A 15,749-nucleotide genomic window follows, 5' to 3' on the forward strand; every position below is an offset into this window, starting at 1 on the left:
ACAGCACAGCACAGCCCTGCACAGCACAGCACAGCCCTGCACAGCACAGCACAGCCCTGCACAGCACAGCACAGCACAGCCCCGCACAGCACAGCCCTGCACAGCACAGCACAGCCCTGCACAGCACAGCACAGCCCTGCACAGCACAGCACAGCCCTGCACAGCACAGCACAGCACAGCCCTGCACAGCACAGCACAGCCCTGCACAGCACAGCACAGCCCTGCACAGCACAGCACAGCCCTGCACAGCACAGCCCTGCACGGCACAGCACAGCAGGGCTGTGTGCTCTCATCTTGGAAACAATGCAATAACTGCACAATGGTAGTTCCAGATTAATGTGTGACTTGCAATGAAAGTTTGAAGAAATTATTAGAAAATGAAATAGAGCCAATATTGGTACTCCAGAAAGGAAAAAGCTATTAAAGTTATGAAATAAGTTTTGCACACTTCAGAGTGGTTCCTGGATAAGCAGTATAGAATACATAAAAATATATATTAATAAAACTAAGTCAAAACCCTGGGACTCTTAGGAGAGTCATTGTGTGCAATGTGCAGAAGCAGAAAGCTAGCGAGGGGAACTGCTGAGTTAGGAGTTAACTTGATTCTTTCTGGGCCCTGCCTGGCAGCTTTGCCCATGTCATTTTTCATTAGAGCATCACAGGAAAACACAAGTAGCTGACCTCAGAGCTCTGAGATCTGAAGTATAGTAAGCCAAAAGCTAAAGTTTAAATAATGGTAAGTTTGCAATTATTGTTATTTTGGCCATAGGCCTGGGAATAGGGGAAGCTTGAAACTTTGGGGAACAATTGTAATTCTTGATTCTTTGTGTGATGTGGTTATTCTTCTGAGTTGATTTGGCAATGATTATACAATGTCTTTTTCTTTCCTACCTGTTTTTGGAGTATCAATAAAAAACTGGGCAAGAAAAGGGCGAGAGAGCGAGTGGAGAGCGAGTGAGGTGAGAGTGAGGAACGCATGAGGTGACTGAAGAGTGAGTGAAGAGACTGTGGAGAGTGTATGGAGAGCATGTGTGAGCAAAAGGAGAGTGCATGTGGTGTGTGTGTGTGTGAGTGAAAGGGGAACACGCAGAGGTGTGTAGGAGTGTGTGAGTTCAAGAAAAGCACACAGGAGAGAGCAGAGCACACAGGAGAACACAGAGTATGTGCAGCCTCAAGCTGAGAGAGAGAGAGAGAGGAGGGCAGAGAGTGAGAGTGTGAGAGAGAGAGAGAGAGAGAGAGAGAGAGAGAGAGAGAGAGAGAGAAACTTTAAGCCTTGAAAAATTGCCTGTCAGTTTGTACTGGAAAAGTATTCTGTGTTGGTTTATGTGCCTCCCAGATATCTCCGCTTCTGACTGAGGACTCCAGTCTGTATAGAGGCTGGACCCTGACAGTAATGAAGCTTGACCATTTTATTAGTCTTTGAAAGAAAAGCCACAGGGCAGGCAAGTTATTATCTGTCAGTAAATGGGGGACAGGAAAAAGGGACTCATCCCATGTGGGCTCAACTCAGGAACTGGAGTACCAGAGGCCCACAGTCTCAGGAAGCATCCAGCCAGTAGGTGGCTCTGAGTCCTGGTCTGCAAGCTTGGCATTCATGATTGATAGAGGGGGATGGGTTTGTTCTTACAGTTTGAGACAGAATCTCAGCATGTGACTCCGGCTGGCCTTGAGCTCACAGAGATCTGCCTGCTTCTGGCTCTCAAATGCTAGGATTAAAGGCACATGTCCTCACTCTGAGTAGTGAAGGTTTTCTAATCACTATTCTATTTAAAAACTTTATTAGATTTATTGTGTGCATGCGTATGTGCTTGGGAGTACATGTGGAGGCCAGAGAGCGCTTTGCAAGGATTAGAAATCCTCTATATGATGGTTCCAGGATCAAACTCAGATCAGGCTTTCAAGCCAAGTGCCTCTGTCCACTGAGCCAGATCACTGATCTACCCAAAGGTGAGTTAAAAAAAAAAAAAAAAAGAGCTTGGGCCAGGCCGTGGTGGTGCACACTTTTAATCCCAGCACTCTGGGAGGCAGAGGCAGGCGGATTTCTGAGTTTGAGGCCAGCCTGGTCTACAGAGTGAGTTCCAGGACAGCCAGGGCTACACAGAGAAACCCTGTCTCGAAAAACAAACAAACAAACAAACAAAAAAGAGCTTGGGACAGGAGCCAGCACTCCAGAGAGGACCCAAGAGAGGGCTATGGAAAAGGTTAGATTGGCTCCAATATAGGAGGAAGTCCCAAGAAAGAAGGAAAAAATCCAGCGCTGCACCGTAGGGGCTTTGTACAGGACATAAGGCAGAATCTGGACAAACACCAAGGGAGTTTTATTGAGCGTGGTTAATTCTCTGAGCATCACATTCAGCCAGTGGAGAGCACACCTGCTCTGCACATATTCTTTGGTCCCAACCAAGGAGGTGAGTGTTCATTCACTGGCTCCTCATCTGGTGCTCAGCCAGGGTGGGGAGATGGGTGAGGGAGAAGCTCTCTGTCCAGCTCTGACTTGTCAGTTGACCGTGGCTCATCTACTGGCTACTATGCACTAGTTGCTGATTTTAAAGATGTTGGTGGTCTCAGGCCATGGCAGGGTCCACTAGTCATTAATTAAACTATATAACTTTGTTCTTACCTTTATGTGGCAAGCATGAAGTTTTATCAAAGAATTACCATGTACTTAGAGGGAGCTAACTTTTACGGGAGTTAATATGGTGTAGCTGCAGCTTTGGTTGGTTACCTCATATCCAGCTCCTTGTGTACAGGAGTTTGGAGTAGCCTCTTTCCGGGACAGGTGGAACCTGGAACCATTTTTTTTTTTTTTTTTTTTTTGGCCATAATTAAGTCTGTTACAACTGGCAGTATTAAAAGGAAACACTGTGAAAAGGTAACAGTGCCTTGCTTAGGTTCCTGGGAAGGAGCTGGGAGTTCACACATGGAGACCTGCCTCAAAACAACAAAATGCCCCCCACCCCCATGTAAAACCCCAAAAGCTCAACGAAGAAAACTGGAGGGAGGAAGGGCATTGCCAACAAGGACAAAGGGAGGCAAGCAGCACCGACCAGAAAAACTCCGCTCTGCACTTTTTCATTCAGTTTGTGGTTGAAGCTGGGTTCATGACTGAACAGTTCTTTCCACAAGAGTTTAAGTTCTGTGGCTTCTCATAACCAAATATGATGTTTTCTCTTAAGACCAACAGAAAAGACCGTATTTTCTGTGCAACCTAGAGCCATCATTTCGCTTTTCTTGAAACTTTCTAGAAATTTTGCAGCTAGGGGCCAGTAAAATGGCTCGGTAAATAAAGGCACTTGTTGCCAAGCCTGACAGTCTTAATTACTGAGACTCACATGGTGGAAGGAGAGAAAGTCCTAGGAGTCTGTCTTCCGGTCTCCAACTGCACGGTGGCAAGGATACCCTTCCCCAACTCCCAAGGAAAAAAAAATCACCTGATTTCAGAAAGATAAGGTTGGGGTAGGGTCTTAGGTTAAAACAAGAATACAAAGAAGCTGGGTGTGGTGGCGCATGCCTGTAATCCCAGCACTTGGGAGGCAGAGGCAGGCGGATTTCTGAGTTCAGGGCCAGCCTGGTCTACAGAGTGAGTTCCAGGACAGCCAGGGCTACACAGAGAAACCCTGTCTCAAACAAACAAACAAACAAACAAACAACCCAAAACAAACAAACAAACAAAACAAAAATACAATGAATTCTTTGTTTTGGAGACAGGGTTTCTCTGGCCATCTTGGACCAGGCTGCCTTCGAACTCAAGAGATTCATGAAGCCCCTACACTTTTCTTGAACTGAAATTAAATTCGTATGCCAACAGTGCCCGGTGAATAGAATGATTTCTATACAAAGAGGTCAAAACAAAATCTAGCCAAGGGTACAACTACAAATTCATTAATGGGCCCTCTTCTGCATCCAATTTTCACAGTAAACAAAACAAATCCAGCAGCATTGCCATGTTTTAAATTCATCTTCTGCATGTAGGGTGTCTACCGGATGGGTAAAGTGGGACAAACATTTTGAAAGAACGAAAGAGAAACTAAAAAGACATACACACTTAATACTACCTATAATTATTTTCAACATAAAAATAATATATATGGATGCTAACCACTAAGGGGGTTAAAAAAAAAAGAAAAAGAAAATTAATGACAAAGGCGGGAAAAAGAACCAAGACTTCAAAAGTCATTGCCCTAATCCGACATTGCTGTAGAGATAAGTTCTCTCCCAGCCAGATGTTATCTTCAACTACACCGGGCTTAAAGATTACTTGCGAGCCGGAACAAGGAGCCCAAGAGCTTCAAACTCTTTAAGTAGCTGAGGGTGACCTTGAATTTTTTCCAGTTCTGCTTTCACCTCCCCAGTGCTGGATTTCTTTTCTGAGAGCCAAGAAACTCAGCGTTAGTGGGTTCCCCACCAAAAACTCAAAGGACGAGTGTGTGCCCACTACCACGTGGGGAGATACTACGCCTAGAGCCTCTAAGCCCCGGCCACACCCATACAGGGCCCCACAGGACGTTCGCCCCGCTTTACCGAAGCCTCGCCTCTTGCTAAGCAACCGAATCTCCGCGGCAACCGGAACAGGAAGATGCGAGGCTGCCCGGAACCGCGGAGGGAGGGCGCACGCAGCCTCTCTGGGCTCCGAGGAGACAGGGATACACAGCGTCCTGGTCGCCATGAAAACAGGCCACACCCCGGCGATCCCGGCCCGTGCCTGCCCAGTGCGCAGACGCGCGCGCCGTTCCGCGCATGAGCAGTGAGGCTTGGAGCCCGCCAGCCCGTGTCTCCGGCGCCAGCTACGCCGCTGTGGCTGTCACTATGGCCCATTACAAAGTGAGGGGGGCGCGGCGTGGCTCGGGGCGTGCGGGCGGCGCCGGGTGGGAGTTGGGGCGCGTGCAGGGCTTGGGGCCGGCGGCAGGGCGCGCCGTCTTCCTGCTCCGGCCCCGGGCTCCGGTCCCTGACCCGCCGTGTCTCCTCAGGCCGCCGACTCGAAGCGCGAGCAGTTCCGGAGGTACTTGGAGAAGTCGGGGGTGCTGGACACGCTGACGAAAGGTGAGCCGAGGCGGGCGGCTGCAGCCCACGTCCGCGCGCTCTTGGCCAGGTGGGGCCGGCCCGGGGACCAGCAAGGCCTTGGGGTCCCGTGGGTCAGGCGCATGCCGGCCGCGGGACTTTGCCTCGCCCCGTGGTCGCTCTCTGCCCGGGACTGAAACTCTTGCAGCTGTTGCAAAGTCTCTCCAACTTCCGTTGCTTTCCCTCGAGCAGCCGCAGTGGACACGTTAGCAAGAGACTTTGAGATCCCAATTGCTCCCGCCGTATAGTGTGCGGGATTTTACAAATTTTTCTTTCGGACAAAGGCAACCAAAAAAATTACTGGATTTGAAAGTGGGTTATTAAGTGGCTCTAGTCATCGAAGCTGGAGATTCATAGTTTGTACTGTGGCTTTTTTTTTTTCCAATTCTTTCAGCCTGTAGTAATTCCTACTTTGTGTAGATATCATAATTAAAGTGGAATTACAATTTGAGAAGTGCTTTAGAGCACATAAAAAATGGCTATATTCTTTACTTTAAAATGGAAGCTTACTGTATCCTTTCTTTCTGGGTGTAGGGTTAGACAGAGAATATGGTGATTGAACCCAAGAATTCCCGGAGAGAATACAGCTACACTGGCCTTAACAGTATACTGAATACCTGCTACATGTTGAGTAAGAGCTCAGCATTGCTTGATGTTTTCAAGGGAATAGAATGGAATGGCTGGCAGGGATTGAAAACTTGGTTCTTTTGAGAATAGGAAGTGTCTGGGAAGTAATTTGTATCTGCTTTTTAGGGAAACAAAAGCTAGGGGGAAAATTGGGAGAACTTAGAAGAAAGCAGGGCTTTTACTTCTCTTACATGGATGAACTGACAAGTTAGAATTACTACTAATTTCCTTAGGTTGTTGCAAGTCAATGTGAGCAAAATATAAGGAACTACTCTGAGAGACCACTGTACTTTGTGGCATCAGAAGTGTCACAGATGGCTTGGAATTCTGGTAAAAAAAATTCCTCATGTTTCTTTCATGTAATGATCTTATTCCAGCCTTGTGTTCTAGGCACCAAGAATATAGCCATGGTAATGTCCCTACTTTTGGGAGCTTGTAGCTAAGTTAGGGACACACACACACACAGTGCCAGGTAGCGGTAAATGTATAACTTAAACCATAGCAAGGATAAAGATGGGACATTTTACATGGAGTGGCAGAGGGAAGACCTTGAGCAGATCCTAAAGTATGGATAAGTATCCTTAATCTGAAAAATTGAAACGTAAATTGCTCCCAAATCTGTAACTTATTGAGCACTGATGTGGAAAATCCCGTACTTGTCTGCATAAATTATATCAGTCAAAATTCAGGAGCCTAGGAATATGTACTTGTTCAAGATCATGTTCATATTATGTGAATAAGGTCCATATGGACTGTAAATATATTTCATGTTTAGTCTTGGATCTTATCCCCAAAACATCTCATTATGTATGAGTAGATATTCCAACCTCTGGAGATAAGCACTGATAAATTTTTAGTCCCCCAAAAATCTGTGTGGGTAGGGTAGGGTAGTTGACAGACGAACAGTGAAAGGCAGATGTCGTACAATTGGAGATGACTGAATGTAGAGCCAATGTGCAGCCTTCAGGCTGTGTAGAGAATGGAAACCAATTTTACAGAGTCAAACATAGATGCTTTATACACGTTTACATTTTCCTATCAGCAACATTTCAGAGAGGATTTAAAGTTGTTTTTAACATGAAAACATTGTAAAAGCCAGGCATGGTGACATGTTTTTAGTGCTCTTTCGAGGGGAGGCAGATCTGCATTCACTGCTTCGTGGAGCACATAATCAAGACCTGTCTCAAAAAAAAGTAAACTAGATCTAGGCTGGAGAGATGGCTTAGAGGTTAAGACTACTTGATACACAACTCTAGGGACTAGAATTCAGACAGCAGCACTCGTATAATAAGCCAGACAGGGTCTTCAAGTGTGAAATCCCAGAGCTGGGGTTGGAGAGACACGAGGATAATCCAGGCTTGCTGGCTGCTAGCTAGCATAGCTAAAAGGATGGAAGCTGGAAGCTGAGGGAGACCTTGCCTCAAAGGTTTTAGGCATGTGCAGAAGACCTAGACATCTTGTTTCATTTCTAATTGTTCCTGAGGAGCTGAAGTAGGAGGACTGCTTGAGTCTGAGACCAGCTTTATCAAAAGAGTAAAAACTACATCTTAAAAACAAAAAACCATACTTAACCAGTCAACAAACAACAAAAACAAAACGTTCAAGACAAAAACATCCATGAAGAAGGTGAAGGGAATAGTATTTTAGTTATTTTGAGCAGGGTAGCAAACTTTAAAATACCTGGCTTTAAATACCTAGTTGATAAAGGCCAGCAAGAAGGCTCAGCAGGTGAAGGTGCTTGCTGCCAAGCCAAATGGACCTGAGTTTGATTCCCAAAACTGATTAGTAGGGTATAGGTTCCTGAAATGTGTCCTTTGATTTCCACGCCCCACCCCAATATGTAACTAATAGCAGTAAATTTGGCTTCTAAAGCAAAAGGGAATATGATCTGGTTGAATTCTCTTCAGATAAAAAGCAAAATCATCCCAAAGAAAAGAACAAAAACCTTAACACTTCATAGCCGCAGCCCAGGCACTGCAGGCAGGACTTTGGAAGCTGAAGGGAATGGGGGTGCAGTAATGGAAGGGAAAGGCAAGAGCACTAGCAGTTGCATCCTGTCAAGGTTTAGATCCTGCCGGCCTGGGGCCTGTGGTCAATCCCAGCATGTGGGGGGCAGCACTCACGGAAGCTGGCAGTTTCTGTGAGTTCAAGGCCACCCTAGTTTACAGTTTCAGAACAGCAAGGACTGCACAGAGAGATGTCATCTTTAAAAGTAAGTCAATAAAGATTAAGACTCAGGGCAGATCAGTGGAAGTAAATGGAAGAAACACTTTGAAATGTATACTTTTTTTAAGCAAAAAGTATTAAGTAGGGATTTGAGATAATGTAACATTCTAAGAGATGATGGTTAGATAGTTGTGATATAAATGTGCAGATTTCTCAAAAAACTGTGTCCTTTGGTATAAAAGTACATGCTCACTTGATGTTGTTCATATTGTCTGTACTTTCTTAAAACTTAAAACCCAAGACATGTAAGTTGGTTTACAACAGGATTTCTTAATTTAAATTCTCAAGTTATGCACATTGAAGTTACATATTTTGCTTTTGTCAGATTTTTATAACACCTGTATGGGGGGACTGAGACAGGAGCACTGCCATTAGTTTGAGGCCAGTTACTTGTCTCAACTACACACTAGCTCAAGCACACACAGCCTTAGGAGATTTTTCAGAGTCCTCAGCACTAGTGTGGAGAGCTTGCCACCTGCATATTGAATCCTGGGAGGACTTGTTCAGTAGATGAGTGAGACAGTGTTGCCAGGAAGTGTTAGCACATTTTTAAATGTCAGAGCATGCTGACTGTGGTAATGGTTTTGCTTGGTCCTTAGCCTGTTATACATGAAACTTAATTCTCGAATATTCCAAATGGAATGCTGTTAATTACTTAAAATGTCTTAAGTTTCTTTAACTAGATTACATTAGCCCTTTTGTTTTTGAGGCAGAGCTCCTTGTAGCCCAGGTCTCCAGCTAATTGCTTTCCCAAGACTGGTCTTGAACTCCCTGCCCCCTTGCCTCACCTCTTTGGTACTCAGAATACAGGTGTGAGATTCCACACCCAGCTTCCTAAATCAGGCTTGAAGACTGCATTCAGGAGTAATCTGCCGCTTCCTTGCTTTCAAACTGTTGAAGAAATATGTTTGTATCTTTAGGATCAATATCCAACTAAGCTTTTCTCAGTTTTCTCAGTCTGGCCCTAGACTACCTTTCCATTCATTACTCAGAACATACTTGACATGTTAGTTCCCTTGTATGTGCTTTGAGTTTTCCCTTTTTTTTTTTTTTTTGGTATTTTTCGAGACAGGGTTTCTCTGTGTAGCCCTGGCTGTCCTGGAACTCACTCTGGAGACCAGGCTGGCCTCAAACTCAGAAATCTGCCTGCCTCTGCCTCCCAGAGTGCTGGGATTACAGGCGTGCGCCACCACTGCCCGGCCGAGTTTTCCCATTTTTATCTGAAACACAGCTAGGTCTCAGGTCAGCCTCTGATGCTAAATATTCCTCCAGTCTCATTCTGAAACTCACTAACCACTACTGCAGTTCAGTATTCTTGTAGTTCCTTATCTTTTACAATGGATTGTAAGTTTGTTGCTAGCAAGGACACTGTTTGGCTTGTTCACCACTGTATGGACAGTCTTAGCAATCTGTTCACCATACAGCAAGCAGGCAGTATTTTCTGAGTTTCAGAATATCTCAGCTGAAGACTTTATTGCTTCTCTCTCTTTGATTTGCAGTGTTGGTAGCCTTATATGAAGAACCGGAGAAGCCCACCAGTGCTCTGGAGTATCCTTTTCATCTCTGAAGTAAAAAAGCCATATTTTTGACATTTTTATTTATTCACATATATAATAAGCTTTAAGTAATTTTGTTTATTGAAAAAGTTCTTTTGAATCTTCACATGAGCTTGGATAACTACTGGCAGTGTGGTGGGTAACTGTCCCCCGGCCTCATTTCGCTCTTGAGTACTTTCTTAACACTAATGTTAGTTTTTTAAAGCATCACTTAGGAGCTGCTACCCCGGAAAACCCAGAAATAGAGCTGCTTCGCCTAGAATTGGCAGAAATGAAAGAGAAATATGAAGCTACTGTAGAAGAAAATAAAAAACTGAAAGCAAAGGTAAATTTAAGAAAGAAATTCAAATTAAAAAACAATCTTGTCTCTAATGATTATCTGACCAAATCCTTACTGCAGGCCAGGGATGTGTGTAGCTCCGTGGTAGAGCATCTGTCTGGCATGTGCAAAAGTCCTGGGTTCCATCTGCAGCATGATAAAATCAGAGTAAATAACTAAACCCCAAACCTTATTAATGGGCAGCAGGAAGGGACAATATCAGTTTCAACCAAATCCATGGCAAACTTAAACCTCATCTAGAAAAATCCCAAGAACAACAAAAAGTAGAATAGGCAAAGTATAATCACGAAAAGGGAGTTGAGAACCTGCATCAATAAAAAGGTGGGGATGTTGGTTAATACTGCTTAAAGTAAATGGGTAATTTTAAAGTTCTTATGCAGTTTAGGTCAGACTAGGTCACTGCTTTGTTAAGACACTGTCTGCATTGTCCGAAGCATGCTAGCTCCAGGTTCTCAAAAGGACACAAGTAAGTTGTACTTGATTTTATCTAGAGCTGAAATTTGCCTTTGTTCAAATTTCCATCAACTTGAGCATCAACTCAAAGTCTTTTAGGTTTATCACATTCTGAACTACATGATGTAATTCCAAGTCTGAAATTAACTGAATGAAGTCAAATCTTCTGAAGTCTACTTGTAAGGAACCACAAATTTCTATAAAAGAAAATGCAATGTCTTAAATTACCAAAGATGCTGAGATACATACTTGGTAGTTGCTATGTAGACGAGGATAGCTTCAAACTCAGAGACCCAGCCTTGCCTCTGCCTCCTCGATGCTGATTTAAAGGCCTCTGGTACTTTTAAAGTCAGGCAGTACTTTTAAAGTCAGTTACTTTTCATTGGCTGACCATACTATTAGAATCATGTAGTAACTGAACAGTTCAGTCATGAGTTGATGTAAATCTAGTTTCCTAGCACTGCTAAAGATTTATACAAAAAAGGCTTTTGTTAGGTTAATTGCACTCCATCTTAATAAGTAAGTGAATGGCTTAAGTTCAGAAATTGATTACTGACTCAACTAAGTTGAATATATTATCTAATTTCATTGTGTTACTAAGTTTTTTACCCAACTTAAATAAAATTCATCTAAATCCTCTGTCTTTGCCCCATAGCTTGTTCAGTATGAACCACCTCAGGAGGAGAAGCGTGCTGAATAGGATTCTTCTCAGTTGAAAAGACACTGAAAACTGGTTTTGTATCACTTGAATAGCTTGTATAGTATATGATCTTTCCTGAAAAGATGCTATAAACTTTTAATATGTTAAATTCACTCATCACACTTTAATGTTATAAACACATATACATAGAATCACCAATAAAAACTCAATATAACTTTCTTTGGGTCTTAAAGCAGGAGAATCCAAAGCAGATCTTGAAGAAAAGCTAAGAGCCACATACCTTTTCACCTTAAAAGACATTTTATTTATTATCCGATTAGGAATGATGGTACTGGTTGTATTTTATCTAGGATATTTAGCATGGAGCTATTCCTAGGTCCAGGACTTGAGCATAGTAGGTGCACTCATTCTTAAAAGCATATATTTCTTGTAGACAGCTGAACATATCTGTGGTGTACAACGCTTTCGCATGGGTTCCCATGCATCTTCTGCTTTTTTATAGAAATATAGAACAAATAACTCCTTTGCCACCACTTTGCCTTAGATAACTGTGTGTGCCAGTATGAACTCTGACACCACATCTGCTCTCTATGCACTCATGCCCACCTGATAATGCCGCCTTGCTGTGTGTGCTCTAGTGTGTTCTGGTTGCACATAGGTCTGTTGTTTTCAGTTTGTGTAATGCTGCAGCTACCTTGATTGTAATTTACATAGCTTCCAACAGGATTGCTGCTCTCACCCTGCCTTCCTTCCTTCCTTAGATGAGCACTGAAGAGAGAAAATTCTGGGTTCATACACAAACTGGGATGGGAAAGGAGATGAACTATTATGTCATAGATAATTATAGTATGTAATTATACAGTGATTTCTTTCCCCTCAAACATATTTTTTGAGCCTTGAATTCATTTTATCTTTATTATTCCTGTGAAGTAGGTAGGGCAAGTAAAGGGAAGGTTGGGTGTTGAATTTTTAGGCCAAAGACTGACATACAGATTTGTTGCTAACTGTAGAAACCTGGGCAGGTCAGTTAATGGTTTGGAGATTCACTATCCTCATCTGTACCATGAAAACATTTGCTGCCTACCTCACAGGGTTGTTGTGAGGTCAAATGAGAGAATGTATATGAAAGATTTGTAAATGGTAAAGTACTTGTTTTGTTAATCCTTTTCTTTTTGGTAGGGAACAGTCTCACGTACCAAAGGCTGGCCTTTAATTCCTGTCTTCAACTCCAACCCCACTACATCCGGCCCTTTCCCTTTTCTCTGGGAAGAATCCCAGTCAGATGTATTGTTGATTACTTGCTTTCTTCACTGACAGGCACATACGCCCTTATATGTTGCACCTTCTATCCTTATTGTTGGGCAGCTTGTCTTTAAATTTCGATCACAGCACATATCCAATCAAAGCTGGTTTAACCAGTCAAGGTACTGGCACCTGATGGAAACTCTGACCAAGCCATTTTCAAGGGCATTGTAATCAGTCATGTTGGCAGGATTGTGGCAATGGTCTACATTTCTTCTAGTCACAAGTTTGTTTCTGGAGGGTGGCCAGATACTACTGAAAGAACATTCAGCCGGGCAGAGTCTCTGTTTACCAATTTGGGTGCCTTCCTGATGCATATCACTGGTGTGGTAAAGTGCTGGTGTGGTAAAGACCAATTAATTATGAGACACATATGCAAACAACTACAAGGTGGGTTAGGATGTGCTAGGAATTGTAGGAATAAGGAAACAGGGACCCATGAGAATTTTGCAGAGAAGGGACTTGGCTTCTTCAGGTAGTTTGTATGGCCATCATGTTGTTGATACAGAAACATGATTTTGTTTGTTGGCTACTAGTCTTCTCCCACCCCCTCTCGTGGTACTATCATTCATTCATTCATCTCACTATATAAATTTAGCTGTGGTTGACCTGGAACTATGTAGCTGACAGTAGCCTCAAACTCATTCCTCTGCTTCCCAGGTGCTGGGAGTAAAGGTACCCACATGTACCATTATGCTTGGTTTAATGTTATATTTATGCCAATAGGTCTATGTGACTCTTGAACCATTCTGTTGCACATTAGTTACAGCATGTGGGCTAGATTACCACTTGTAGGTGGAACTGACTTGGGCCAGCCATTGATATTGAAGAATTCAAGGTCTGGGACTGGAAAGATCTCTAAGTAGTTAAGTGTACTGGCTGCTCTTCCAGAGGTCCTGAGTTCAATTCCCAGCATCTACATGGTGGCTCATAACTGCCTATATTGGTTGTGCCCTCTTCTGACATGCAGATGTCAGACGATAGAGCATTCATACATTTAAAAAAAAATCAATCAATAATAAAAAATTTAAAAAAAGTCTATTTTAGAGAAAAGATTTTGAGGTCACTGGGCATGGTTAGCCACCAAATTCAGGTCCACTCTAGGAACAGTGTGTGCTCTCACCATTGAATCTCCCTTCCAACATTTCTATCAAGGACTTGAATGAAGACTATACAAGATGACGCTAAATGGAATAGGAAATCTAAGCCATCAGTTCAGTTCCTGCTACACTTCAGCTACTTCATCTAGAAAATAAAAATTAGGGGCTATAGACATGGCTCATGGGTAGATGTGCTTGGGTGAAGGCCTGAAGAACTCAGTTCAATCCCTGAATCTCACAAGATGGCAGGAGATTCATCTGAGAGTTGTCTTTTGCATGTGCATACCTGCATGCACATAATATATAGAAAATTAAAATGTTCTGACAGACATGATGGTACATGCCCATAATCCTAGCACTTGAAGGCAAGAGGGTCAGGAATTTTAGAGTCATCTCTAACTATACAGTAAGTTAGAGGCCAGCCTTGGCTATATAAGACTGTCTCAGTAACCACTCCACAAAAGGTATGTGTGTATTTATGTATGTATGTGTCTTCACATCTTGCCTACCTTACATGGTTAATGTCAGGATCAGATTAAATACACTGGATATAAAAATGCCTTGCAAACTGTAAAGGACTACCTGCAGATCAGTCAGTAGTACTGACACATCTGTAAGTACCATAGAATTGGAAAGGTTGGTTGTAGACTACATTGGAACAGGTTTGAACATGAAGTTCCCATACTGCTGGGCACAAACAAATATCAAGTCCTATAGTGGGTAAAGTATATAGTTACACAAAGTGGGTAGGGTTCCTGATAAATACTGGTTCTGGTGATCTCTAATGTGAACCATTTATACTCCAAGGAAGCTTAAAAATCCATTTTGGAAAACAAATATTGTCCACTAAAATATTGCTAACTAAAAAAGTCTTTCTAAAAGTCCTATTGTTACTCTGTAGGTACCAGACATCTGAGGGATGCTGACAAGCATGAATGCATTTTAAGGAAGAATGATCAATAGGGAGAAGGGATGTGAAAGCATGGATGAGTTCAGTGTGGTTGTCACCAGCTATAAAACTCAGTTCCTCAATCACTCCCCTAGCACGTCTAGCATTCAGTGCACATGTGGCCAGTGGGCACTCTCCTGAACAGTATAAACACAAGACCTCAAAGTCTTACATAGAACAGTACCATAGAAGCAATGATCGAAGCAACTGGAGATAACGGAACAGAGAAGACTTTTTGGGGCCTGATACTCATGGTTCTATCAGGTTGAGAAGAATTGGTGTGTAATAAAGACTGCATTTGAATAGTAGAAGGACTGTTGCAAAGAACTGACTACTATTTTGTTCCACTTTAGTCTTTGAGGAGTTTGACTGTTGGCCTGAAGCTTTATTTTGAGACTGACTTTGATATTATAGCAGGAAATAACCTTGAACTTCTGGTCTTGCTTTTGCTTCCTTAGTGCTTTGATAACAAATGCTGCCAGGCCTGGAGTTAGGTAGTGCTGCCGATGGTGGCTAGGGTTTCCTGAAAACTAGACAAGCATTCTACCACCTGAGCTGTATCTACAACCCCTTGGATAAGAAACTTTATAAAAATTATTTTTATTTTATGCGTATGAGTGTTTTGCCTGCATGTATTTATGAGTACCACCTGTATGCCTGGCATCCTTAGAGGCTAGAAGAGGGCACTAGATCCCCTGACAATTGATGGTTGTAAGGCATCATATGGGTGCTAGGACTGAATGTGGGTCCTCTGCAAGACTACAAAGTGCTTTTAATCACTGAGCCATCTTTCGAGCACAGAATAAAAATTTAAATAGAACAGAGCTTTGAAGATGGCCTAGTGGGTAGGCACTTGTTAAATAAATGTGAGATCTTGAGTTTGAATCCCAACTCACATGAAGTTGAGCATACTTCTGTCAGTAATCCCAGTACTCCCTTTGTGAGATGAGAGGTGGACAGGAGTCAGCCCAGAAATTTATAGGCTAGCTAGCTCTGCATATGCAATGCTAAACAAAAAAGAAACTTTGTTCCAACAATCAAGGTGAAAGTTTAAGAAAAGATATCTGTGGTTGTCCTATGACCTCTGCTCATATATTTCACCCAAAACTGTTAAAACTTTTATCAAAGCTACCTTTAAATTTGACTTCCCCTGGCACAGCAGTTGGTTCTCTGAATCCACAGATGAGGCCAACAGGATTGGAAATATTTGGGGGAAATTGTATTGAGCATTTGTAGACTTTATTTTTATACTTATGCAATATAGTGCAACAACTATACACAAATCCCACTCTTTAAAAAGGATGTTTCTAGCTTAGGCTGTCAAGGATGTGTCAAGAGGCTGACTTAGAACTTTTCTGGGGGAATCTTACACCTGCCTCTAAAGTACTGAGATTTACATATGTGGGCCATCATGCTTGGCAAAGACACTATTTCATTTTTGATTGCACTGGTTATTATGATTATTTCAGAGATAATA

At 42.7% G+C, this 15,749-nt stretch overlaps 1 protein-coding gene across 1 annotated transcript; it reads left to right on the top strand.

Annotated features, from left to right (window-relative positions):
- Nucleotides 1–4,705: 4,705 nt before the first annotated feature.
- Mycbp (MYC binding protein) lies at nt 4,706–12,069 on the top strand. The gene is made up of 5 exons (XM_052177295.1): nt 4,706–4,821; nt 4,968–5,040; nt 9,411–9,459; nt 9,663–9,792; nt 10,916–12,069. Exons 1-5 carry the CDS (start codon nt 4,738–4,740, stop codon nt 10,958–10,960), a joined length of 381 nt encoding a protein of 126 aa, XP_052033255.1. The 5' UTR covers nt 4,706–4,737; the 3' UTR covers nt 10,961–12,069.
- Nucleotides 12,070–15,749: the final 3,680 nt, after the last annotated feature.

Source organism: Apodemus sylvaticus, chromosome 3 (genome assembly GCF_947179515.1).
Source record: "Apodemus sylvaticus chromosome 3, mApoSyl1.1, whole genome shotgun sequence".
NCBI lineage: Eukaryota > Metazoa > Chordata > Mammalia > Rodentia > Muridae > Apodemus > Apodemus sylvaticus.

Coding starts and splice junctions, on each gene's coding strand:
- Mycbp (XM_052177295.1), top strand. CDS start 4,738: ATGAGCAGTGAGGCTTGGAGCCCGCCAGCCCGTGTCTCCGGCGCCAGC. Junction 4,822..4,967: donor TCACTATGGCCCATTACAAA/GTGAGGGGGGCG, acceptor GTGTCTCCTCAG/GCCGCCGACTCGAAGCGCGA. Junction 9,460..9,662: donor AAGCCCACCAGTGCTCTGGA/GTATCCTTTTCA, acceptor CACTAATGTTAG/TTTTTTAAAGCATCACTTAG.